Source organism: Mus caroli, unplaced genomic scaffold, assembly GCF_978045245.1.
Source record: "Mus caroli unplaced genomic scaffold, Mus_caroli_1 scaffold_1, whole genome shotgun sequence".
In the NCBI taxonomy this organism is placed as follows: Eukaryota; Metazoa; Chordata; class Mammalia; order Rodentia; family Muridae; genus Mus; species Mus caroli.
The window spans coordinates 87,799,855-87,826,818 of NW_028227256.1; the positions used below are offsets into that span (position 1 = coordinate 87,799,855).

The window sequence follows — 26,964 nt, forward strand, 5'->3', positions numbered from 1 at the left end:
ACTGAGTGGAATCTGCCAGCCTGACCTGCATACCCTTCCCCCGGGCCCACACTCTTCATGCTTGGAAGGGCCAGGCACCCAGCCTGAGTTGCTTGGGCCAGGCTTTGAGGGCCAGTCTCCAGAACCTGCCCCCCTCTTGCTGCCTCCCATCTGCCCCGGGAGCTGCTTATCAGGTAACCAGAGCCTTCAGCCGCGTCCACGCCTGAAACAGGAAGCCGTGCCGGGCCTGTACACAAGCCACTACTGAGAGTCAGACTTGAGGATGGAGGCACAGCAGGCACTGGTGGCCTCCAAGGATGGGGATATGGCCACCTTGGAACAGCTATTTGAGGCTGGTGCCCTGAAACCAGACATCACTGATGATCTGGGGGCTGGCCTGGTACATCATGCCACCCGGGCTGGTCACCTGGACTGTGTCAAGTTCCTGGTACAGAGAGCCAAGCTGCCGGGCAACCAGCAGGCACACAACGGGGCCACACCAGTGCATGATGCAGCAGCCACGGGCAACCTGGCAGAGTTGTGCTGGCTGGTCCGTGATGCGGGCTGCGGGCTGCAGGTAAGCTAGAACAGGATGGCTCTGTGCCTGTTTGTGAGGTGAGGTGAGTCCAGAAAGTCCGATCCCTAGAAGGCCCTGAGCTCTCAGTCAGAGATGTGTGCCTTTGCCTCTCCCAACCCATCCCTTTCCCCCCCTAAAAAAAACGCATAAAGCCCTTAAACACCAGCCACAACCTCAGATGTATCCAGCACTGGCACAGAAAAGTCACTGGGGTTTTTCCACACCTCCCTCAGCAAGGAGCACCCGGGACTGCCAACGATGGCCTTGCCTGTGTTCAGGATCTCATCTCTGATCAGACCTGATCACCAGACCCGATCAAAGGGTCGAGGAGTGGATTTAAAAAGTGGCTTTGGGTACGCAGGATCTTGAACCCCTAGGGACACAGACTGTGGTAGTGAGAAAGCTCTCGAGTATGGTGACCGTCTTGCTAGGACATTTCTATTAGAGCTACCAGCCTCCTACTTGCTTGCATGCCCAGACCTGCTTGGTACAGGCAAGGGACTTAGAGTTGTTAGCCATGGCTGCCTTCTTGAGAGCTCGAAACAATCTACAGAGTTGGATAGAGATGGAGACACCCCCACGTGGCATAGAGCAGTGTGCTGTTCAGCCTCCACGGCATTGTTCACAGATCCGTCCAATGACCCCCGAGGGTAAAGGGCAGACAGACACGGAACCATCTCTAGATTCACATTGGATCATAGCACCCTCAGGGAATGGCCAGGTCTACTGGATGCTTGACACCTTGAGGAGAAATGCCTTGGGGACCATCAGAGAGAGGGGAGAAGCCCAGAGGTCTAGAGGCTGGTGCCCTGGAACAGCCATGGTGGGAACCACTGTGCTAATAGAATTCTTTCTGAGCATGTACAGAATGTACAGGGACTCAGCTGATGAGGACGGTAGGCAGCTGAGTGGGATCCAGCTTCTTTCTCAGTCAGGGTGTTCCTTCAGTCTCAGTAGGGGGTGGAGGAACTGGAGAGGGACTGCAGACATTCTAGGGTCCTAGGGCTGCACTGGGACCTGCATAGACTCGGTGTCCTGCTTATGCCCCGGTAGGACCAAGATGCCTCAGGTGTCTCCCCGCTGCACCTGGCTGCCCGGTTTGGACACCCGGCCCTGGTGGAGTGGTTACTACGTGAGGGCCATGCAGCCGCACTGGAGACGCTGGAAGGGGCCTTACCACTGCACCACGCTGCTGTAAGTGGTGATCTGACGTGTCTGAAACTCCTGACAGCGGCCCACAGCAGGTGAGAGCCCAGAACCTTACGTAACCACAGGGACTGGCCACTGAAGGGGAGGGGGGCTTCACAGAGGGGAGGCACAGGAAGACATGCTGGTGGCCTTGGAGACAAGCCCTGTGCTAACAGAGGCAGAGGATAAGCAGGGTCAGAAAGTATGGGTGCAAGTTCTGCGTGGATCAGGGAGGGCCTTTAACATAGGTGCAGCTTGTACAGGTTGAAGAACTCTTGCAGGGAGAGCCTGCAAGAGTTGCATCCAAGGTGCTCAGGAAAAGCAACCGCCTTCAGCATGCTGACTGGGTTCATCCTCCACATTGGGGATCCCTTGACTGGACCAGCCTCATCAAAACCAAGGCCTTGTGCCGCACCCTCTAGGGTCTGTGGATAAGGGAAGATAAGCAAACAAGCAGTTTCCAATTTTTTTCTTTCCTCCTTTGCTGTGTTCTGGTCTGAGCCCTATACAAAGCTCACCTTGCTAGAACAAGGTGGCCAGACGAGCTTTGTAAGGAAAGAAACCCAAACCCTTGCCCCCTGAGGAAATCATTCATCTCCCAGCCTCAGTTTCCCCTTCTGGCAGTTGAAGCTTGTAATCGCCTCTCCATGATGAAATAGAAGACCCCCTCTGGGGTGGATCCAAAGTCACTCAGTGAGTTTCAGGGTGTTTGTGGAAGCTGCCATTACTCTCCTGACTCCCCTGCCTAGGTGGGTGGCACCCTGCTCATCAAGGGCCCCAGAGATGAGACAAGGCCGAGGCACAGTCAGAGACCTAGAAGACAAACATGTCTTGAGCCAGGAGCAGTTAAGAGCCAAGGCTTACTGTTAAGGGAGGCTGTCTCCTCCCGGTCCCAGTGAGCACGGCTCTAGCACAAAGCAAAGACTCTGCTCACTGAATAGAGCTGTGTCTGGCAAGAGGTGCTCTGTGGCAGCAGCAGACAGTACTAGTCATACAGAGGCAGAGGGGACCCTTAGGACTGAGGGGCTGGTTCTGTGTCTCTACAGAATTCTGCTGAGAATGCAGAATCAGTCAAGACTGTGACCCTCCTCCATCTAAAAGAACTGCTATGAGTAAGCTTGACCCAGGCAAGGAAAGAGTTAAAGACAGGTTGCAGCAGCATAGTGCACAGAGCCCATTGAGGCAGCAGATGACAAGAGTTAAGGAAACTCAGACAAGAAGGTCAGGTGGCAGGGGTCAAGGGCAAGTCTGTGTCACCCGAGGATGATGTCAGTTTGCGGTAGGACACTGGCCTTCCCTGCAGCTGGTCACTGGGAACTAAGGAGTCACCCAGGCCCAAGAGAAGCCTGCAGAAAACCTCCAGATGCTGACCCCGCTCATCCTTCCTGGGGCAGTTCTGGGCACAAGCCTCATGAGCCTCCCTCCATCACAGTGGTGTGAACCAGCGGACATGCAGTGGTGCCTCTCCACTCTACCTGGCCTGCCAAGAGGGCCACCTGCATCTGGCACAGTTCCTGGTGAAAGACTGCGGGGCCGACGTGCGCCTGAGAGCCCTGGATGGCATGAGCTCATTGCACGCTGCGGCTGCCCACGGCCACTACTCTCTAGTTGTCTGGCTGGTAAGTGGGCCTTGTGGAGAGCGGGGCATCCGGGAGGACCAGGTCCTAGAGCCAGCAAAGCCTAGAAGGGGGCTCTCAGGCACCGGGTTCACACACAGCACCTAGAGCATCAGGTGGAACCCCATGCCTCTGCAGTGCCCACAGGACTCTAGGAGACACAAGGCAGCCCCAAGGGCACACAGGGCCCCTTCCTAGGAGTCTGGTGCTTCTCTGGGGCTCAGTGTTGATGATCTGTCACAGGTGCCAGCACTTGGTCTGAGCCACTCAGCCACATCCAAGCTCTCCTTCCCCAGAAACCTGGAACAGCCACTCACCTTTCCCAGGAAGGAAACCCCAAATTCCAGAGTAGCCAGAGTTGAATCTATGTAGATCAGGGACTTCTCACCTTCCCAACAGAAAACCATCACCTCCAGAAATGGGCACTTCATGGGTTCATTAGAGAGCCCATAGAGTCCATGAGTCGGGAGGACCCTGAGGAGAAAGAGGAGGAGGGGGAAGGGGCAGGAGGAGGAGGAAGAGGGGAGAAGAGGAGCAGGAGGAGAAAGAGGAGGGGAGAGGAGAGGGAGGAGGAGAAGGAAGAAGAGGGGGAAGGGAGGAGGAGGGAGAGGAAGAGGAGGAGCTATGGTGGGTAGGTGTGTATTGTGGGTGGGGCAGGACTCAAGGCAATTTTCCAGAAGAGGATGCATCACACTCAAAGGTAGGAAAGCCTGGCCTCTGGACCTGGGATAGAGTGGTTAAGACAGAGAAGGCTCTAGGCGGACAGGGGCTCTATCAGGAGGATCCCGTGGAGCCATGGAGGACCCGAAGCCAAAATCTGCCTGCATGATAGAAAATCACTCTGACTGTGGATGGAGAAAGGGGCCCTTTCTCCCTGCTCCCCTTCAGCTCTCCCTTCAGCCTCCTCTCAGGGCCTTTGTGCATGCTGTGCTTTGTACCTTCCTGAGGTCCCTGAGCATCCCTGGAACTAGTACCTGACCAACAACACATCTGGCTGGCAGCATAGTTATTTCCAGCCACCATCAGGAGGTCGGGTCCTGTCTGCTGGGTTCCCTGTGCCTGGCATGAGGAGACACAAAAGGAGCAGTGCTCCCCTTACACCGGGGGGATGTCCTCCCAGATGTCCCAGAGACTTTGTTGCTTGTCTTCAGCTTTCCTTGCAACACCTGCCCAGCCATTGGTGTCAACTGTGTGTGCTACTCCAGTTCCTGCTGCAGAAAGCCTTGGCTCTGGCCTGCCCATTTCCCCAAAGCCTTTTGTCCTTGGAGCTCTGCCTATGGCCTTGCTTGCAAATCTAACTCAGTCACTCTAGACTCTGAGCATCACCTGTGCTGTGTCCCAGGTCTGAGCCTTACGCTGGCTGTCCTGCCACCTGGATGTGTGGATGGATGTGGTCGTGGATGTGGTTGGAGAAGTGACCACAGGGGTAGCGTGTAGCAGGGCACAGGTGACTTATCGACAGAGACCCTTGTGTCAAGGTGGGCACACTCTGCTCTGAGGAAGAAGTGGCCACAGGGCCACAGGACCAGAAAGGCCATTCTAGATGGGCTAATGTCCAAAGTTCCCCTGTCTGTCGATTGAGTCACCAATCATACAGCAGACCCCACAGAACAGAGTCAAAGGCAATCCTGGTGTCCACATTTCATGAGGTAAGCCCATGGGAGCATGGGCATGGCTTTTGGCTGGACATCCTGAGAGGACCCCAAGTTGTGTGCTGTGAAGCAGATCCCATTATGCCCTCACAGGGCAGATGAGACCAGAGCTAGGGGGGATGGTGTCATAGCACCCAGGCCTCTGGCAGCACCCATCAAGGAGCTGAGACACCCAAGGGCGGCCTGTGCGAGAATCCTCTCCATCTCTCCTATTGCTGAGTCTCCACGTGGTGTTCCTCTCTTGCTGTGGCATTTGGCTTGTGGGCTTCCAGTGTTCAAGTCCTGTCCTCACATAATGTGCCCTGGCCTGGGATGCCACCGAGATCACGGGGCATGTGAGATGAGCCAGCTCTGTCCTAAGGCTTCCTGGGGATATCCCCACTGCCCACTGAGGATCACAGCTGGGAAGCCCATTTCTGCTCTGAGTGCTCCTGTCTCTCCTCCCTGAGAAGCTACCCCAGGTCCACCCTCAGCTAACATCCTGTCTTCCTTGGTTCTCTCACCAGGTGACATTCACAGACATCGGCCTGACAGCACGGGATAATGAAGGAGCCACTGCCCTGCACTTTGCAGCTCGGGGGGGCCACACACCTATTCTCGACCGGCTCCTGCTCATGGGTGCCCCCATCATGAGGGACTCTTGGGGAGGGACTCCCCTGCATGATGCAGCCGAGAATGGACACATGGAGGTACACTGCAGTGGGGGAGGGGCTGGGACTGGGAGCTGGCACTGCGTCGGTGTACCACTGAGTCCTCCCAGAAGACCTCTGAAGCAGATGCCAGTACTACCCTTCTATAGAGAGCGAAAGTGGGCACAGCAGCAGACAGCACATCCCTAGGTCATGAGCTATGGGGGAAGCTATTGGCTCAGAAAAACCCGTCTCCTGCTCCAGGCTAGCTTGGCGATGTGTGGTTGAAGGCTGTATGGGCTAACCTGGTCCAGGTGGCCCAGTTTCTAGGAATGAATCCCCAGAACTCAGGACATGCAAGGATGAAAATGTCACAGAGGAGGAAGTGCCAAGCTCTGAGGGCCGCAACTGCTGGTGTCCTGTCTGGGTCTGGTCCCACGAAGGTTCCTTCTTCCCTACCCTTCCTGCCCTGCGAAACTTGAACTTCACCCTACCCCTCCCACCTGCTTCCTGGATTCCTTATGAGTTCCTGATTTTTGCCAAGGTTGCCCTGCAAGTCTCCAGGCAGACTCGACTCATCTATGAGGATCGTCACTTGAGACACCGCAAGTGTCCCAGCATGGGTCAGAATTTGGGCAGCTGTACCTAGCAAGATCCCCAAATATTCCAGGATGCCAAACTAGAGAACTCTATACAGTGCCACCACAGGCTCCCTAAAGGCCACCCTGGACAGTCCATGGCAGCTACCCGTGGGCCTTTCTCTATCTCCCCTACCTTCCAGGCAGAGGCTGCCTCTCACCTGGCTCCACTCTCTCAAGGGCCCTGCACAGCTCACTCCAGTCAGGAGCCTGCCAGAGTCCCTGGGACCCCTCTCTGTCCCGTCTGGTGAGGATAAAACATCCTGGGTGGAATAACAGATGCTAATGAGCTTGAAGAGGGGAGTCACTCCTGCCCCACCTGTGGGAGTCTACTGGGCCCTAGGCCAGGTACCCTTCTGAGCACTGCCCCCGGGACATCAGGCCCCAAGCACACCCCAGCTCCTTTTTAGGGAGAGATGTGCAGGGCAGTGGAGTTCAGGGCTTTTCCTAAGCAGTCAGATACTTTCCCATATATGACTGTGCAGAAGCCCATGAAGCAAATAAAGAGTAGCCAGTTCCATGGGAAGGAGTCCTCAGAGGAATTTACCCTCACTTAAGTCTTACAGAACCCAGGACTTGCAAGAGTGCATGTTCGTAGCAGCTCACAGCTGGGCTCCTGCCTTCCTGCCCCCTGGCATATGAGAGCAGACCAAGGGCTGGGGTGGCACCAGGCACACTTATGTTCATACACACGCCAGCAAGACACTCATATACATAGAAGTAAGTCTAATGCGTCTGCTCCAGACTCCAGCCTTTCCTCTAGTCACTGCTTAGCTGCATCCTTGTTTTCACGGCTGTTCAAGCAAGTACTTCCTGTTTCCAATTTCAAACCTTCTCTGTCCCATGGCGGGTGCAATGGGTCAAGGTCAGGCTTCATAAGACACAGGCCCATGCAGCCTGTAGCACTGGCCTGAGCCGTGGTTCTCCAACTTAGCTTAACCGCAAGAGAACTTCAAAATGTGCCAGCAGCTCTCTCCAAACCCAATTCTGGTTTTAACTGGTCCTGGGTGGGGTCTGAGGAAGACTATTGTAGATTCCCAGGGTGGGGGGGTGGAGGGTGGGGAGACTAATTTGTGTTAGATGGGAAGACTGTGTGTGAACTGTATCAGTAAACCAGTCTATAAAAAGCCACAAAGAGGAGACTCCTGAAGAAGAGGCACACATGGGAAGAAGCGGACAGGGTAAGGCTGGCATGGGAGGGTGGGGCTGGAAAGAAGGTAGGGTACTTCCAGCAAGGCTTTTGGGGGAGAGAACTCACGGGCAGGAGGCCATAAATATGGTGTAGGGAGGCCATCAAAGGCTGTATTAGGACATGAGGACAGATGACTTTGAGGCTGTTTAAAGAAGGGCACTGCGGTAGGACAGGCAATGACGAAGACAGGACAGCTGTACGGCTGCCTCAGGCCAGATGTGTGACTGGCTATAACTAATGGTTAGCTCTTGTCTTAGACAGGGTTTCTATTCCTGCACAAACATCATGACCAAGAAGCAAGTTGGGGAGGAAAGGGTTTATTCAGCTTACACTTCCATACTGCTGTTCATCACCAAAGAAGTCAGGACTGAAACTCAAGCAGGTCAGGAAGCAGGAGCTGATGCAGAGGCCATGAAGGGATGTTCTTTACTGGCTTGCCTCCCCTGGCTTGCTCAACCTGCTCTCTTATAGAACCCAAGACTACCAGTCCAGAGATGGTCCCACCCACAAGGGGCCTTTCCTCCTTGATCACTAATTGAGAAAATGCCTTACAGTTAGTTGGATCTCATGGAGGCATTTCCTCAACTGAAGCTCCTTTCTCTGTGATAACTCCAGCTGGGTCAAGTTGACACAAAACCAGCCAGCACAGCTCTTTACCCTGCTAACTGCAGAGAGGAAGCCCAGGAATGCCCACTAATGCCATACCCTGTGGAGGTTCAGCCATCTGCTGCGTCTCGTGCCTATAGTGCATGTCCAACCTTCCCTCATTCACAGTTAGTCTCTCAACAGACGCAGGGCTAGACATGTTTATCAGTGTCCGTGGGTTCTGTGTGGTGATCCCTCTGTAGGGTCCCGGACTCCGGGCTGGCTCAGGTGGTTACGGTATTGGAGTTCTCGTGACAGGGACTGGAAAGTTAGCCCTGCCAAAACAGCCCCGCTCAGTGAAGAACACGTTTGCAGGGGTGAATCTCTTCAGGGCTCAAGCTCAACACGCAGGTGTGAAAACCCAGTCTGTGATCATCTGAGCAAAGGCTTCAATATGCCTCACTGTCTCAGGTAGATCTCGAGCGCACACGTGCTCAGCTGACCCAAGAGGATTGTGAGAAAGGTTCCCGTTCTAGGCTCCACAGAAGACAGGGAGGGGACTGGCATTTTGTTTCATCTCAGCTCTAATACTGAGGCCTGTGACAGCAATTGCTGCGCCTGATGTTGGAGCTTCATTGGTCTGACACTTTTTATTTTATTTTATTTTACCTCTTGGTTTTGACGCTACACTTGTTCTCAGCTAAAAGGCTGAAAAATTATGCTGACTTTGTTTTTAAAAGAGTCTTGCGTAGCCTAAACCTCAATGTGTAGCAGAGAATGGCCTTGGACTTCCAACCCTCCTGCTTCTGTCTCCTGCGTGCTGAGCTCTTGGGCATGCACTGCCATACCTGGTTTAGGTGATATTGGTGACTGAACCCAGAGCTTCCCGTATGGTAGACAAGGACTCAACCAACTGAGCTACATCACCAACTACAGCAGCCTGACTTTCTGACTGTTAAATTTGTCATGATTTGGCATACAGGTAAATCAAGCTGTTACCTGTCACCTGGGCATGGTGGTACATACCTATAATCCCAGCACCTGGGAATCAGAAATGAGAGAATCACAAGTTGGGGGCCATCGTCAGAGTGATACCCTGTCTCAAAAAGGAAAAGCCAAACAAACACCCAAAGAACAACAAAACACCTTTTATGTAATCTTGACGCAACTATGAAGTGAGCCTGTGGCAAAGATTTCTATTTAGCTTATTAATTAATGAGGAGTCCACAGTTCCCAGTGACCCTGTGTGCACAGACAGGAAATGTTGAGGGCCTTCACAGCTGGGCAGAGATGCGGGACGATGGCCACTCACTGGTCATCTCTGACCACCCTTCTTGTGGGCAGGAGTCCCGTGCAGGACATCAGAGCTGGGGGTCAGAGGCATAGGCAGAGCAGGGAGCCCCACATAAATTCCACTAGGACACCTGGGGCTTCACCCTCCTCTCTGCCTTTCTCAGCTGCGTCTGACTCAGCCATCTGGCCCTCCTGGTTTCCAGTGCAGGATTTTAATTATTTAGAAGCGATGTGTACGGGTCGATACTATCGCACATAGTGTTGTGTTAGAGGAGTGACTGAGTGAGGTATTAGGAAGAGCTGGGAACAGAAGGCTCAGGGTGTCTTGGGGCTGAGGATTCAGGACGGTTACTCTCAGCGACCCAGAGCCAGGGGGCAGCCGTGGAGCAGGCAGATGGTGGCTATGTGGTCTTCATCATGACCTTGGAAAAAATTCTTAGCTCCCTCATTCCCCTTCTGCAAACCCGAAGTAGCTGAGGCCCCCACAGTGATAATGCTGGAGTGGAGTACACATGGCGCTCATGGGACTTGTGTGTTCCCTGCTTCCAGCTCAGACTTGGGCCTCCAGCTGGGGACACTGTGGCATCAGATAGAGGGTGGACCAGCGAGAGAAGCTGGGAGGGAGAGAGAGAGAGAGAGAGAGAGAGAGAGAGAGAGAGAGAGAGAGAGAGAGAGAGAGAGAGAGAGAACTCGCTCCAGCAGGTCTTGGGGGACTTGGGGAAGGCCATCTTCAACAGTTCTGCTTCTACAGCTTTAGAAACCCTTCAGCCTTTCTCTGTTTGAATGAAACAAACCCACAAGTCTCCATCGTCTTTCCACCCCCTGCAGATCAAGCTCCCACGTGGAATTTCTGTCCTGCAGTTTGGTGCATCTGTTGGAGACTCCTTCAGTGTGGCTTTGTGGCTGGGAACCATCGGTTCTTTTTGTATGCTTGCCTCCAAATGTCAGTAGTAAGGGCTGCCTTTGCCAGAAATAAACTGGTAGCTGGGAGCCAGCTATGGTGTGGTGTGGTGAGATGCACACCTGCCACCCCAGCATTTGGGAGGTGGAGGCAGGAGGACCAAGGGCTCAGACGAGGTTGAAGTCAGCCAGGGCTAATTTAGGAGACCCTGTCTGGAAGAAGAAAAGGAAACCTTGAATTTCTAACTTTTTATTTTTGTATGTAGTTTAAAATGATCATCTGCTGCTTCCTAACCTTTGTCTATTAGAAGGCCGGGGGCCTGCATTCTGAAATCTTCCTCTCCCCTCCGCTTGCACTTTCTGCAGTCTGTCTACTGTGAGGGCACAGGAGGCAGGTAGGCCTCTGTTTATACCTCCAGGGATTTTTTGCTGGAACGCCTGGATTTGTGCTCTGGCATCTGCCATCTGTTCATAAGGACCTCAGCCGTTATCTCTGCTCCACACTGTTTCTCCTCTTCTTCTGGGATTCATATTATACATGTGTTTGACTTTACTCTCCAGTGTTTGAGTTCACTCACGGAGACTGCACAACGTAAGAGGAGGGAAAGTTTGTTCTGCTCTCAGCTTCAGAGTTTCTGGTCCACGGTCACCCTTTCTCTGTGCTGTGGGCCTGTTGGCCACATCATGATGGGAACACACGGGATGGAGCTCAGCTCTGTGTACCTCACCTCTGAGAAAGAGAATGAACAGGGATTAGGGTCCCAGTATCCCTCTAGAGTACACCCCACTGGCCCAGCCTCCTCAAACCTCACTGTATCTCAATGATGCCACAGACTAGAAACTAAGGCAGACCCCTGAAGGATACCTGTCCTGATGCACATCTGCTACGTTTTGTTTGTTTCCTTTTTGGGTCTCTCAGCAATGTCTCAGTTACATTGTTTAAAGTTATGTTTTGAATGTAGCTTATTAGCCAAGAGATTTCCCTCGGTGCAGTATCATGCATCCTTTCTTCCGTTAACGAACCTCTCCTACCCCCTCCACCTCTCCAACCCCCTACCTCCACCTCTCCTACCCCCCTTACTCTATCACCCAGCTCTCCTCATCCTCCCACCCCACCCCCACTCTCACTCCTTTAACTCCCAGAATCCCTCCTCTTCTTGCACATCATATGTATTCTGCAATTACTTTTTCTACGGGGCTGTGAGGTGGCCTCTGCTTGGCTTTCCACATGCTGTCTCTCAGGGTTAACCTTCCTGATCGTTTTCTCCCTACTCCCATACCCCTTCCAGTTAAAGTCTTTCACCTCCCAGTGTTCCAGCACTCTCCTTGATTTTGTCTAACACACCCTCCTTTCCTTAATGTGGGCCCTTCAGGCCCCTTCTAGCCACCTGGCTTCAAGTTAAGCACACACAAGATTTGAAGCTGGATCCATGTCTGAGAGAGCACATGTGGCATTTGTCCTTCTGGGCCTTGGGAACCTCATTCGGTACAGTTTTCCCCATGGGTCTGTTCTGATCAGTGTTCTCTTTACTGTTCCAGCCTCTGGTTTTAATTAGTATTCACGTCTTTATGCCTCATCTGTCAATTTCAATCCATTGAATCAGTTATTTCTTAGCTTGGTTTTAGTTTTGCTTATTTTCTAATTTTGAGACAAGGTCTAATTATCCCAGGCTGGCCTTGAGCTCACTATGTAGCAGAGGATGACCTTGAACTCATGATCGCCCTGCCTCCACCTGCGTCGCAGGTGTTGCAGGTGTGCACTACCTCACCTGTTTAAGGTGCAAGGGGTTGAACCTGGGAACTTATGCATACTAGACAAGCGCTCTGCCAACTGAGCCACGTTCCAAGCCCCATATGGCTTTTTAAAAGATTTATTATTTATTTTGTGTATATGAGTATACTGTAGCTGTACAGATGATTGTGAGCACTCATGTGGTTGTTGGGAATTGAACTTAGGACCTCTGCTCACTCCAGTCAGCCCCGCTTGCTCTGGTCTATCCTGCTCAGTCCCTGCTCACTCCGGCCCAAAGATTTACTTATTATATATAAGTACACTGTTGCTGTCTTCAGACACACCAGAAGAGGGTGTCAGATCTCATTACAGGTAGTTGAGAGCCACCATGTGGTTGCAGGGATTTGAACTCAGGACCTTTGGAAGAGCAGTCAGTGCTCTTACCCACTGAGCCATCTCGCCATCCCTGCCCCCATATCACTTTTATTGTCTATGATACCATGTCTAAATTTTCACACTTGGGTTTTATTTCTTTGAAAGTCAGGATCATGGTGGTTTTTCTGGACCCGTGTGTTGGGGTCAACCAGTTCTCCTGTTCCCATGCATCCTTTGTTTCTATTGAGTGTGTGCTGGACAGTATAATTGGAGAATGGTCTATAGTTGTAACTGGAGTGGTTTCTTATCTCCTGTACCAGGCAAGTAGGAGAGCTACAAGCCTGGGTCTGTTTTAATCTTCATTCCAGGCTAGAGGTTCCTCCAGCTTAAAGCATGAAGCAGTCAGCTGGCTCATAGTTGCCCTTAGCCTACAACAGGGGGTTGTCAATTAGAGCTCCTTATTCAGTTCCTGGTCTCCTTGGTCCCTCGTTCTTTAGGCTACTGGGGGAACAGCCCTGCTTGTCAGCACCTTTGTAGGATAGGGTGAAACCGAGTGTAAGGTGAGACCTTCCTCTGGCCTCCTTCGTCTCCTGGTCTTAACAGAGTTACCTCTCACTTCTTTACCCTCTCAGAAGGTATACGGTGTGTATTGTCCTTTGGTTGCTCCACTTGGCCTTTCTCTTCCCTGTAGTAGAGCCATGTGCTCACCTCTTGTCTTCTGCTTTGGCCTCCTCAGATGTCCAGGAATGCACCCTCGTCATCTCTTGCCAGCTACCTCTGCTCGCTGATCCCAGCACCCAAAAGTCCTTCATACTGGCAGACTTCTCCTCCCCCCAACCCCCACCCTGGCTGCCACCCAGTCCAGGCTGAGCCTTCTCTGTCTAGCACTACCGGGGAACAAACTTGATGCTTTGTCCCTTTCTTCTACATGTCATCTGCTCTGCAGACCTTGTGACCTCCCCTCCAGGTCACCATATGCTACACCAGGAGTCTCCCACAGCTTACCCAGCATAGCTGCCTCATGCCTATGTCTCAGCTAGACTTTGCTTAAGCCATGAGCTCTGCAGGAGCTGTCCACTCATCTGAGAAAGAAGTCTCAGTCACATGGAAGGAGTCTATGAGGGAAAGAACTGAGTGGGTTCTTCCAAGGCAGGCTGCTGAGTGACCAAGCCTGTAGTCAGGGAAGTAGCCTGAATGTCCCCATTGACACCCAGTGAGCCATGTGTGTCATTGAATATTCCTCTCTCTACAGTGCTGTCAGACCCTGCTTTCCCACCACGTAGACCCCTTCCTGCGGGATGAAGATGGGTATACAGCAATAGACCTGGCAGAGTACCATGGACACCAGGACTGTGCCCAGTTCCTGCGGGAAATGTCTCGGCCGGTAAAGCCTCGTGGTCCCTGTCTATCCTGGGGGACTGGGGAGGTGGGTCTGCAATTGATTACAACACTCATTTAACACATCTCTCGCCTCCAACACTTGCCAGGAGCAAAGGCCTTGGAAGGACCCAGTCAGTCACTTGGTCAGCCAGAGGAAGCAGAAGCCAGGGCAGGAGTTGTGATGGCAGTTCCTGGGACAGGGACAGGCTGTGCTAGGGGCTGAGCCAGGACTGGACAAATCATGCCTGTTGTGTGGACCATAGAAATGGTTGTCTGTGTTGTAGGGATGCTATTTCCAGCTAAGGAGGCTCAAGGTTGGAAGCAAGACCCCACGCTGTCTGAGATAACCAGGCAACCTGTCACTCTCCGGTGACAGCAGAGTCATGTGTGACTCTCAGAGCTGGGATCCTCAAGTATCCACACTGGTTCCTGTGTCCAACACAGGACAGAATCCAACAGGGATTTGCCCGATTGAACAGATAAGAGAGTCCACAGAGAAGTGAACAGGCAGCCAGAGGGAGAAGATAGGGGAGTGGGGTAGGTTGGGTATCCCTCATGGAGGAAGTTCAGTGACTTGGACCAAACTCTTCTCAATGTACCCTCACTCCAATCCCTCTCTGCCCATCCATCCCATGATGAATTTCATCAGTGGTACCACCCCTTCAGGAAGGTGGCTCACCATGTTCAGGTGAGGGCACTGAGGTCCAGGAAGGAAGGGCCCCTGGCACTCACTAGGGGCATTCTGTATTTCTCCTCCCATGGGGATGTCCCCTCAGAATGACAGGAACCAATGAAAGCAGAGTCCTCGTTGTCTCCTTGGTACTCACACAGTCATAACCAAATTTTACTGCTTGAGACCCACGGCAAGCCTGACACAGCCTAGTGCAGTTTATGTGGGCCACAAGGACTCATGTGGGGCTCCTCCTGGGGTGGAAGTCTCAGAACCTAGGATTCAACTGTTTTGAAAATGGACTGGCAGGGACTGAGGCAAGAGGTGACATGGCTGATTTCTGAAAAACACCAGGCTCCTGTCCTCACGGAGATCTTCCCTGTCCTGGGTCACTGCAGAGATCAGGAGGTAGGAAGGGTGGCTGCTTTCCTGTGCCCATGGCTTGAACACATACTCCCTCGGACTAGGTCCTACCTACCTTCCAGAAGTCCCGGACCAAACCCTACCCCAGGCATGGTATGAATTCCAAGGTCAGTGCTCTCTGTGCAAGCAAATCTTGACCTTCCATCCCCATAGCCTGGCACAGCTAGCCAGCTCCTCTGGACCTTAGCCCACCTCAGGGAGAGGGTCTCTGCATGCTCCCTTTCCCCCAGCCCATCTTGCCTTTTGGGATTGATCTGGTCCTAGCTGTGTCTTTGAAGTTACATAGGACCCAAGGCAGCATCTCACCATTGTGCCTGGGGATGGCTGTACTTGGCACTCCCAAGTTTGCACGATAACTCTCCTATAGCCTAACACAGCCCATCCACTTCCTGTACCCCAATATCTTCCTTCCTGCTCATATGGGGGCCACCCTCTCAGGCTCCGCAAGCCTGACCCTGGGCCTCGTGTGGGCTCAGTGGTGTATATCCCTAGAATCATTCAGAACTTCACGTTTAGGGATAGAGCTTGGTGGCCATAGTGTCATCTTGATGGCATATGGTGACAACTAGGGGGGCCTGACCCCACCACTGCTCGAGTTGTCCTCTGGGCCACCTACCTCATGAGGGAGGACAGGCTGTCAGCTGCAGGCCGGCGGCAGGGGGAGAGCACCTGATGTAATATTGATGGAAATGCAATATGCAGAGGTCGTCTGCACCGGCGCTCTCCTGTGGGCCCGAGGAGATGGTGAAACCCATTATTCCCCGGACACCACTGTCCTGAGCTGCTCCCAGGGGACAGTGTGGGCCTAGGAGAGGCAGCTTGAGTGTTAGGCCGTCAGTATCAAGAGCTATCACCTGATGGGTGCACCTTCAGTGAGCATTTATATCAGGGGTCTGTGGGACCTTGGCACACCCTCTGCTGAGTGTGGGGTCTGCATGGAGCCCTGGGGAAATTCAGGCCATGCTTCCTGGACCTCAGTGTCCCTCTGTACAGTAAGAGGCTGGGCCTCCTTTCCTAGGTGGAACAGAAGGCTGTTGAGGCAGTAGCCTGCTGCCCACCCATCTCTCGGTTAGTTGATAGCCTGACTCCCTGGTGTCAGTGGGAATCTGAAGGATGTTGCATGGATGTTAGCCATTCATAGAAGGGCTGGATGCAGCCGGGCGTGGTGGCGCACGCCTTTAGTCCCAGCACTCGGGAGGCAGAGGCAGGCGGATTTCTGAGTTCGAGGCCAGCCTGGTCTACAAAGTGAGTGCCAGGACAGCCAGGGCTACACAGAAAAACCCTGTCTCGAAAAAACCAAAAAAAAAAAAAAAAAAAAAAGAAGGGCTGGATGCTATCTGTGCAGGCCTCCAATCCCAGGGAAATGCAGCCATCATCCCTGGTTGCTGGGTTACCCTGCTTGCCTACCTTGTACTCACTCCCACCAGTGTGATGCTGGATCCTCTTGGGCACATGGCACCAGCCTCTACTTCCTCGTCCTCAAAGTGGGTCTGAAGACCTCGTTTGGAGGCAGAAGCAATGTTCTTCTCCTGCCCTGTCGCAATGGCCTTAGCTTAATTCCCTTCTTCTTACTGCAGAGGGACCTAGAGCCCCTTCATAGATGTAGGGAAACTGGAGCTAGAGAGGGCTGGGGACTTCCTTAGACAGAGTCTTGTCTCAGGGCAGAGTGGCAGTGACTGCCCACAGTAATGGAATCTCAGCTGTGGTGAACGGTGTCCAGCTCCGTCTGAGGTCATGATTTTCTCAGCCCGGGTGGCATTACAGGCTTGTAACCCAGCTCGCCACAGCTGCCCTCCATGATTAATGCATGGCAGGCTCAGCAATGCTCAAATCTCACCAAAAACAAGGAAAGAGATGGCGGGCAATGGAGCCGGAGGGATTGCCACTTTCAGAACAGCTGTCCCAGGCAGGATATGCTCAGCCATTCGGACTCAAGGGTGGAATCGGGTACCTCGCCCCCTCCTATAGCAGGGATACCCTCAGGGTCTGTGGCTAAGACTGAGAGGCAAGGATGCAGGGGCTCCTACTTCCTGGGGGGGCACCGCAGTCAGGTTTCCTCCTGCCCATGGTCAGAGGGGTCAGCACTAGTGGTTTCCTGCATAGATCCAATCAGATGTTTCCCACAATGCCTCACCCGTAACAACCTGCATGCAGCCATGACATGGGGTTCACACTGGCTTCCCTTTCTTGTTCAGTGGTGAAGAGGGCTTCAGGGCCCAGTTAGCATGGGGTCCTGAGGTCCATAAGCTGTTGTTGGGCTGCTCTGTGGCCAAACCAACATCCTACCTCTTCTGTCCTGCTAGCCTGAGGAGGCTGCTACCAGCGACCCCCTAAGCCCCACAATCTTTCTTGGGTGAGGTGGGCCCATTCTCTTGCCAATAGATTAAATGGCAGGGAGGGAAGCTGAGGCTCCCAGGTGAGGGTCCCACCCCAATGGCTAAGCTGATGGCCCAGAAGGCTGCCATGTTCTCAGTGGGCTTGTGTTTCTGCCAAGCAGCCCTGAACATGGGGCAGCTCTACATCAGAGCAAGCAGCATTCAGATTATTCCTGTCCTGTGAGGTCATTCCTTTAAAGGTCAAACTCAGCATTTGTTGAGATTGTCAGGCCCAGGAGCTGTGTGCCCCCCATCCCCACCCCGGAGCTTCTGCTGCCCCTCCCCCAGCCACGTGTTGCAGCTGTGAGCCCTTGGAAGCCTCTGGTTCCCCACTGTGTGCTGTGACAGGAACTGCAAGTTGGGCTCCTCTGGGTAATCTTAGGTGCTCCACCTCCCAGAGGTCCGCCCTTAGCCCTCTACTATGGGGCGTAAGGCTCCGTGGTAAAGGATCCTGTACCCGGCCCCAGCCTGATGGCCACCTGACACCTGGACCTTCAAATATTAATGCGATACCTCCCACTCCGGGGGCACAGCTTCCTCGGGCCCCCGAGAGCTGGGACTGAGACAAGCTTGGCTCCCTGTGCTCAGCTGCCCAGTGCCCGCTTCTAAGAGCCTCCCATGCTGAAGCAGGCAGATGTTCCAGCCCCACAGCCCCACATGTGGGGTCCCGGGTTCTGCAGACTCACAAGATAAATGAGGTGCACAAGGGGGCATTTGGGATCCGTGCTGCTGTCTTTTCCCTGTGACCTGGTGAGCTGAGGGTGTTGGGTGGGACGGGACTGAAGGGCAGGACAGATCCACCTTGGCCATGAGTGAGGAGTGCCCCAAAGGAGCCAAGGATTGGCCTGGGCAGTGCAGGATGCTGCACCATGGGGTACAGGCTGAAGGCCATCTCTGCTGATGTGGGAAAAACTTTGAAAGCAAAAACAACAGAGTAATAATCCGAGCCACAGCAGGTTCCCGACACAGATCCTGGCTGTGGGTTCACATGTTCTGAGTTAGGGCAGGCTCAAGCCAGAGCCTCTTTCCTGCTCAGGGGGGTGTGGGGGTGGAGAGGGGGAGGGTCGTCTCACCAGCACTATCTTAGGGGCCTGACAGTTATGTTGGCTTCCTCTGCCCCCTGGAGGGAGGTGTTGAGGTCTAGGCATGGCTGTGGGGTGGATACTCAGAGGGATGCTATGTGTGTCCCGTTAACTGCAGCCAGGATCTGGGCATCTGCATGCCAGAGGGCATTGATGTAATGCATGCCTCCAAAATTCAGGTGCCTCCATCCTAGACAGGGTCAAGGAGCTTTCCACATCCACTCTCAGCCAAAAGGTGCCAAACCCTGCTTAGAGGACTTGGGAAGATATGGAGAAGGAGGATATGGGGGAGGAGGATATGGAGCAGTATAGATATAGTATAGTATAGTAGAGGAGGATATGGGGGAGGTGAGCCAACACCTCACATCTCTTCTTCCTAGCCAGAACGAGTAGGAATGAAGATCCCCCACTTCCCTGGGTCAGGTCTCACAGCTGAGACTGATCAGGGCTACCCTGGGCAGTGCATTCAGGTCAATGGCTCATCCACTGGTCCAGTAGAGGTGGCCAAGAACGGTTGGCTGCCCAACTTAAACATGGAGGGGTTGCTTCTCCCGTCCTCATTGGTACTGTTTTGGTGGGGCTTGGACACTGAATACAGGACTTGCACCTTTGCCTGAGGTATATGGTCCCAGCTACTCGGCACTGTGGGCTAAGAAGAATCTCAAGTGTCCTATCTTGCCTCTCTGCCCAACCAGCATATCTGTCCTCTCAGGAGCTGGGCAAGCTGACCAATGGTGCACTAGTACAATCTTTGGGGAAGATTGCAAGACCAGACTCCCTGAGACAGCTCCTCAGCCTTGGGCACATGAGGGGTCTTGCTCAGGCTCCCTGGGCCCTGTGTGGCCTGTGCTCAGGCACTGACATCCTCATTTGATGACCTCCTTATGGGGACCTGCCACTCTCCTCCACCTCCTTACTGGATCTCACCGAATCCCCTACCCCAAGTTACCCTCAGGCCCATGTCAAGTAGAGAGCCATGTGAGTCCCAGGAGGAGTGAAGCTCTGTTGCAGGGAGACATGTGTGCGCTTGTGCATACATGACCCCATCTGTGTGGGGCTGAGAGAGGTGAACATATCTAACCCAGCATCTAGTCCTGGAGGAAGGCTGACCCTGAGCTTGGCTCTGAAATGGGTGGATGATACAGATGGTTAGAAGACCCAGCCACCCGGCATGGGTGGGCAGGAAGACCCAAGAGGGGCAGGGTCCCAGGACTCCCTCTTACTCACTTCTCTCCCTACCCTCTGAGTTGCACATGCTCCAGGAGACCACCCATGCTTGCCCGGCAGAGCTGGGACAGACCCAAGTCCACACTCACCGGAGTCTCCACCAACCAGATTTGCCCATCCCCAGGTGCGGGTCCTGATGACACCCCCACCCCCACCATTTCCACCTCCTCCACTGCTGGCTGCAAAACTCTCTCTGGAAGAGGAAAGAAGAGGGGACTCGGGACTCAGGAGCCCCTCATGTGAGTGCTTGGTCTGGGCAAGGTGTGGAGGGCGGCAGACCCCAACTGCGAAGAACTTCTCAGAGGAGCTAGGTTCAGGCAACTGAGCATTCAGAGCTCCCCCTTTCTCAGAACTCCTCCCAGGCTACTTTCTGCAGTCTCCAAGGTTGACATTTTCTATTTTGGAGACAGTAATGACAGTAACCTGAAATAAAAGGAAGTGATTTCAGTGGGAGCCAGGACAGAGACCTCCGCAGGCCAATGAGCATCCTTGAGAATCAGGAGATGGAGAGGCCACACTTAGAGGATTGTAACCAACCGTTACCAAAATGCCATAAGATGGCATGTAGCTATTAGCAGGCATCATATACAACAAGATTTCATCTTGACCAATGAACAAGTTACAGCGACATGCTCACATGTCTGCCTACTTAGACAAGTGTGTCTGTGTTATCTTTATGTCTGTATGTGTCTGAGTATATGCCTTTATGTGAGTGTGCGAGTATGTTTCCATGTATGTCTGTGTATGTACTTTATGTCTACACATGAATGTCTAGTGTGTCTGTGTGAGCATATATGCCAACCTGTTTGTGTTTCTCTGTGTGTGAGCGTGCATGTGTCTTTGTCTACCTGTGTTTTTCTGTGTGTGTGAGCATATATGTGTTTCTGGTGTGTGAGCATGCATTTGTCTGTATCTACTTATATATATGCATGTGCCTGTGTGAATCTACGTGTGTGTGTTGTGTGTGTGTGTGTGTATCTGTGAGTGAATATGTCTGTGAATGGGTCTGTGTGCCTGACTAGGGTGTGACACAGCTCAGGGTCATGGCACTAGTGTGTGTTTATAGCACATAGGGAATGGATTAGGAAGAGGACAGGCTTTGGTCTCTGACAGGGCTGGTGTAGGTCCCCGAACCTTCAGGTCTTATGGGCTCCCAGCTCTGCCCAGGCTGTAGAGAAGTTGGGAGGTGCTATGGTAGGCAGAATCAAATAACATACTTTTCCTAGTGGCCAAGTTGGGGCAGGCCCTCTTGAGGCTTCTATGCGAGTCCTAGTTGTACCATTTTGCCTCTGACCCCAGAGGGCAGAACTGAAGGGTCTTAGGCTCCAAGCCTAGTGTTCCTGGAAGAGTAGGGCTGGCCTGCATCCAGGAGCTCCGGGTGTGGCTTCTCTGTTCTCCCGTACCCCTGCCCGCTGATGCCCCTCTAACTCCAGCTGTCTTCAGCAGCTACAACTCTCAGCCCACTCTGGCCTGCTCAGCCTGTCCCAAGGGAACCGATGGCCTGCACGGCCCCTCTGAGGGTCACCACCCCAGATGCCCTTCAGGTGAGTATCTTCCATTCACTCCCCATCAGCCCACTTGAAGGCTAGTGCACCCCATGTTCTCTCAGCCCAGACAGCTCTGACCACCCCAAGTTTTCAGATGATAATCTCAGGGCAGCAGGAACCAGGCCCCATCACAGGAAATGCAGACCTTTCTCTGTCATCTCAGAGACCTGCCCTCTGGGCTCAGGGTTGAAAGCTGCTGTCCCAAGAGGCAACCACACAGCTGCAGGAAGGTTCTGGAGTCTGCTCCTCTGGAGAAAGCTGTGCCCGCCCACCCCCACTTTTCCAGCCCCACCTTTCCCTGGGTCTCAGAGGACTCTGAGAGTCACCAAGTGGTCCTGGTCCTCTCAGAGCACACAGTTCAACAAAGTCTTACACTAGGGAACTGGTGGGCAGGCTTCGTCTGCACGGCTGGTTTTACCCTCTTTAGTGGTTTCTATATGACACACCCTAAGCAACCTCATCCAGTAGGCATAGGACCACACCCCGCTCAGGACCTCACCTTAATTAGGCTAGGGACAGGAGGGTTTAGGAATCACACACTGCTCAATCTTAGGTCCCCTTAGGGAGGGCATGTCACCTGCCTGTCTCTACAGGGGCCTGAGGTGGAAGCCCGGGACTCCCGTGCTGGCCTGGCCACTCTGCAGCTGGATGGCTTGCCTGCGGGAGATCTTGACATGCTGGTGCCCACACAGGACGAGCGTGGCCGGCCCATCCCTGAGTGGAAGCGGCAGGTGATGGTGCGGAAGCTACAGGCTCGCCTGGGTGCAGACCATCCTCCAGAAGACCAGGTGTCGCAAGGAGGGGGAGGGGGAGCCAGAGGAGGGTCAGCAGGCCAGAGGGAGGGGCAGGGCGTTAAGGAGGCGGGCAAGACTCCAGACAGAGGGTGGGGGCTGATCAGAGGGAGATGGGTTGGGGATTGGGACATAGGGTGGGGGATCAAGTAGAGTAGGATGGAGGGGTGGTGTGGGATAGGCAGGTGGAAGGTGGGAGAGATGGAGGTGAGGAGTGGGGTGAGGAGGTGGGATCATGGCCACTGAGTAAGTGCCACGAAGGAGTGGGAGGTGCCAGTAGGATGCTCCAGCCCAGATCTGGAACCCAAACTAGATGTCCTCTTCTTGGTTACTGTGTGGTCCCAGCTTCTTCTTTTGCCATACATAAGATCGCAGGGCTCCAAGCAAGGCATTTATGGCTTCAAAGGGGGTAGGCCCATGGTTTCTGTCACCTACTAGATTGGGCCAGCCTTACTGTCCTGGTGCTTAGATTGTTGCAGAGATACTGATGGGAAAGTATAACCCAATGAGGGCAGGTGGGAACGAACCTGTGGCGAAGGGCAAAGCAGTATGAAGTGGGGGTTTCAGGGGGTGCTCAAGAGAGGCTCCTCTCTGGGCAGGTGACCTTAAACTGGAGCTAGAAGAACATGAGGAGGAACCCATGGGAGTTTGGAGCTAGGTTATTCTCCTCTCTAGGCAGAAGGGAAAGCAGGTGCAAAGGTCCTGAGGTATGGTGCTAGCAGCCCCCAGGGCTGATCAACTGAGACGGGACTGCTGAGTGGGGGAGGGGCATGCCGAGGGGATAGCAGGCATCTAGAAAGCATCTGTGACTGAACAGAGAAGGGACTGTGATTGTCCTGGTCATTCACAGGACTTCTGGGTGCTGTCCCAGCAAGTAGAACTAGAATCTTGCCTAAAGAAGGGTTGTACTGCAGCCAGGTTTAGAGCTGAACTATGGGCAAAAGTTTTAAAACCAAAGTAGGATCATTCCATTATACCAGTCACATCTTTCCCAGGTGCTGAGGGCTCCTCAACAAAAGGGTCTACACAGCACAGCACAGCATGGGGGAGGGAGCTGGGAGAGTGGTGGGAGTGGGAGGGACTGCAGTCTAGGAAGTCCCTTGGAGGCCAAGGATAGGCTCAAGGTTCCTCAGAGACAAGAGGTTCTGGGCTATGGATAAGAGTTCCTGCGGGGTTTGGAGTGATGGCTTGTACAGAGCCTCTGTGTTGGCCCCTTGCAGATAGACACTGCCTAGAACAGTAATGTCCATCCCCAGGCTGGTGAGGAGGCAGGCAGGGCTGCTCAGGGTTAAGTGGAGTGCCCAAGTATGTTGGCAGTCAGCAGCACCAACGAGTGTTAGAAGACCATGGGGAGCAAGCAGTACCCATCTTTGCCAGCCTCCCACTCTGGACTGGATTGTCCAGCCATCAGCTTCACACTGTAAAGCCAGGGGGAGGGCCAGCTGGTGTCCAAGGTCTAGGCTTTAGGGAACCAGGCAGAGCACTAGTGAGTATGAGCTGTGGTGGGTGGCTGCTGACCCAGCCTTCCTGTGCCCAGGACCAGAGGCAGAGGCAGGACTCAGGGCCCACCGCTGCAGAACAAGCAACTTGGAGATATTCACAGACGCACCAGGCCATCCTGGGCCCCTTTGGAGAGCTGCTGACGGAGGATGATCTTGTCTACCTGGAGAAGCAGATCAACGACCTGCAGCTCCGGCGCCGCTGCCAGGAGTATGAGAGTGAGTTGGGCCGGCTGGCAGCCCAGTTGCAGGCCCTCCTGCCCGAGCCCCTCGTCAGCATCACCGTCAACAGCCACTTTCTGCCCCGGGCTCCCGGCCTGGAAGACGAGGAAGCTCCAGTCCTGGCGACTGAACTCGAAGCCTCCGAGGAGCCCGGGAAGGCCGAGCCCAGAGGGCAGCCGCTGCCCTTCTGGTGCAGCCACATCGGTCGCCTGGTGCGCAGCATGTCCCTGCTGCTGAAGGGTATGAACGGGCTGGCACAGGGTGAGGAGAAACCACCCTCACCGGTCCCGCAGGACCTAGACAAGGAGACCATTGCCGGCCCCTCCCGGAGCGAGGCCCAGCGCGAAATCCAGGAGTGCGGAGTGTCAGTTCGGACGTTGCGGGGGAACTTCGAGTTTGCCCCTGATCTGCCCTGCGCCTTGAACTCCGGTCCCTGTGAGCTGGGGGTGCGGCCTGGCCAGTGTCTGAGAGGTTGCTGGTCAGCGCCGCCACAGCCCCGAGGCGACGCGATGGGTGGGGAGCCCCGGCCAGGCGACACAGAGGAGGCCAGCGACTCGGGCATCAGCTGCGAGGAGGCCCCGTCAGAAGCCGGCGCGGGTCCAGGGCTGGACCTGGCCAGCTTGCGCAAGGAGCGCATTGTCATGCTCTTCCTCGGCCATTGGAAGAAGTCGGCCTACACGCCCGCTCTCCGGACGGCCGCCTGCAGGACCCTGGAGGCTCAGCGTGCACGATCCAGGGGCCCAGAGGCCGCGGGTAGCCCCCGGCCGTCCTCCCCGCAGCCCAGCGATGGCCCTCGGCTTGGCCACCTGTGGCAGCAGCGTGGCATCATCACACACCTGCTGGGCACCTGGAAAGCCATCATGGCGCACGTGCCCGCCCGGCAGCTGCGGAGGCTGAGCCGCAGGGAGCGTGGGCCCCTGTCCCCGGAGCAGTTCTTGCCGCACGTGGACGGGGCCCCCGTGCCCTACAACAGCCTCTCGCTGGACCTCTTCATGCTTGGCTACTTCCAGCTCCTAGAGTGCGACCTGCCAGCCGAGGAGCGCAAGATGCGCCACCTGCTGTGCTTCGAGGTTTTCGAGCATCTGGGCGCACACGGCTGGGAGGCTGTGCGAGCCTTCCATAAGGCAGTGACCGACGAGGTGGCCGCGGGTCGCCGCACCTGGACCGACGGCTTCGAGGACATCAAAGCCCGCTTCTTCGGCTCCAGCCAGGGTCCCCCCTGGGATGTGGAGCCAGGTCGCAAGCTGGGCCTGACACCACTCGGGTCCTTGCCCCACGCTGCCCTTCCTGGCAGCGGCCCCGAACCTGCGGCGGCGCCGAGGCTGGGGTCCGATTCCCAGCAGAGCAGCTTCAACAGCGGAGACATCTGTGGCTACATCGACCGCAGCTTCGCATTCTGGAAGGAGAAAGAGGCTGAGATGTTTAACTTTGGAGAATGACCGTTCACCTGGTGCGATAGGACTCTGGGGGGAGGTTTGGGGTTCCTTTGTTCATTCTTTGTGCTCCCCGGGGGACAGGTGAAGTGGGCTGACTTCTGTCTGACTTCACAGAGATCAGAGGTCTCTTAGGCCTTGGTGCCCATCTCTTCTGAGCAGTGACTGGGATCAAATCCTTCTCACTTGTGAGCACAGTCCTCAGGCTCTCAAGTGGTTGTATGGGTCTGAGGGTCCTGCAGTCAAGGAGCTGGTGACATAAGCACCAAGGCCCCCTTGCTGGTTCTGTTTCCAGCTGTCACGTGGGTGTCAGTTTTAATGGCTCAGGTGGTCTCAGCTACACGGCCACCTTCTCTACACCTCCCTTTGGGCCTCAGCTCTGGGCCTGCCTCTATTGTTTGCTTGTTTGTTTGTTTGTTTGTTTTCTGGCAACTTCCTATCTCTAAAACCAGAGGGAGCTGTGTCTAGAGTGACCAATCTCCCTGGCAGGAGAGCTTCTGAGACCCCAAAGCCTCAAGGTAGACAAGTGGCCCTGCCCCGATTCTCCTGCTGGTCAGCATAGCTGCTATGGTATGAATGCTAGCAGCATCTCTTCTCTGGCACTGCCTGGACCCTGATGGAAGGCTCTCTGTTAGGCCTTTGTCTTCCAGCTGACTAACCCCTCCAAGACCCTCAGATGGAGGCTGTGGCTGGGCCACAGGAGGTCCCTAAGAGCAAGGATACCAAGAATATCCATCCACCAAGAGGTGAGGAACCCTTCGAATAGAAAGGTTGGTATCCTCTGAAGGGAAACTGGCCTTCAGAAGCTGGGAACAGCTTACAGCAAGGGGCAAACATAGCAGGGGTGTTGATGTGGACATCTGGGTGTCACCTTCCCACTTGGGCATAGAGAAAGGAGTTAAACACCTTGGGGATTCCAGGTACCATACAGAGCCACAGGAGCCAGGTGCTAGAGAGGGATCCCTCCCCACCCCCAGATTGCTGACTGTAAGATAGAGCTTGCTTGATTCCAGCTTCTGGTGACAGGCAGAAGGATGAGCCACCACCCACCTTATGGGGGCCAGGAGAACTGGCCTGGAATCCATGGAGGACTTTGGGGTAGTGACTTTTTAAGGAGAATACAATTGGCATGGGCCAGGGATCTGCAGTCAAGTCTCTTGGGAGCAAAGCCATGCACAGTGGGGACAGGCCATCCCCAAGAGTCTCCTACCGTGTCCCCGCATTACCACTAGGGGGAGCAGGGAGTCCTAACCTTGGGCTCTGGGATGACAGTAGAAAGGCTGTTGGCTGGAGCAGAGCCTGTACAGACTCAAGACTACTTAAGGGTCCCATGGACGGGGACCTCCAGGGAGATAAAGTTGGCACAGGGCATGGGTTTTGGTGCTGGGGAGCCACAAATGGCAGTGGTACAGGTCCTGGCTCCAAGCTGCCTCCAGCCTGGGCCCACCTTGGGACCTGCTCTGAGATGATGGGGTGAATCCTCCTTTTCTGCCTTTGGCTTCCTCTGCCTTTAGAGTCTCATCAGAAGCTGAAGCCGGATATATGTCTGCTAAATAAAATTGCCACCGCAATACCCACACACCAGCAAAAGCAAGTGCCCCCTCCCAGCCCCGTCCCTCCGGTGTAAGCTGCACCTTTTAAAGATGGTGGCACATTTTAGTTTGGTGAATTCACACTCAGAGTCTATTCTGGGGGAAATAACTGCATAGCTGATCCTCTTCATCACAGCACCCAAAATGGAAAGTGACCCGAAAGCCTGTGAATAGGAGCTGTGCCTGGTGTCACCTCCAGCCTTGGGAAGGAAGGTATCGCCATGTCCAGATGAAATTTAAACCTGTGTTCTCAAACCAATCTCCTCAAAGCTCATGATTCACCATCAAGTGATCAAAACAGTGACTTGGGCTCCTCCAACCATGCGCACGTGTCACCCCTACACTCATGGTCGACAGTCTGTAAGGG

General features: G+C 54.3%; 1 protein-coding gene across 2 annotated transcripts; it reads left to right on the plus strand.

The window, feature by feature from the left end:
* The first annotated feature begins 262 nt into the window (after window positions 1–262).
* Espnl (espin like) lies at window positions 263–25,032 on the plus strand. 2 transcript variants are annotated; one of them, XM_021168888.1, is made up of 9 exons: window positions 263–556; window positions 1,610–1,800; window positions 3,177–3,363; window positions 5,519–5,701; window positions 13,609–13,740; window positions 19,638–19,752; window positions 20,957–21,057; window positions 21,654–21,848; window positions 23,389–25,032. In XM_021168888.1, the coding sequence occupies exons 1-9, from the start codon at window positions 263–265 to the stop codon at window positions 25,009–25,011; spliced, it is 3,021 nt and encodes a 1,006-aa protein (XP_021024547.1). In that variant the 3' UTR covers window positions 25,012–25,032. The 2 variants fall into 2 exon arrangements, with proteins under 2 accessions (XP_021024547.1, XP_021024555.1); XM_021168896.1 differs by having other exon boundaries at window positions 20,960–21,057.
* The last annotated feature ends 1,932 nt before the right edge of the window (window positions 25,033–26,964 follow it).

What these genes read in the sequence shown, in the direction of transcription:
- Espnl (XM_021168888.1), top strand. Translation starts at nt 263, where the DNA reads ATGGAGGCACAGCAGGCACTGGTGGCCTCCAAGGATGGGGATATGGCC. An exon ending in CTGACAGCGGCCCACAGCAG is followed by an intron (nt 1,801 to 3,176) that starts GTGAGAGCCCAG and finishes CCTCCATCACAG; the next exon opens with TGGTGTGAACCAGCGGACAT. An exon ending in CCGAGAATGGACACATGGAG is followed by an intron (nt 5,702 to 13,608) that starts GTACACTGCAGT and finishes CTCTCTCTACAG; the next exon opens with TGCTGTCAGACCCTGCTTTC.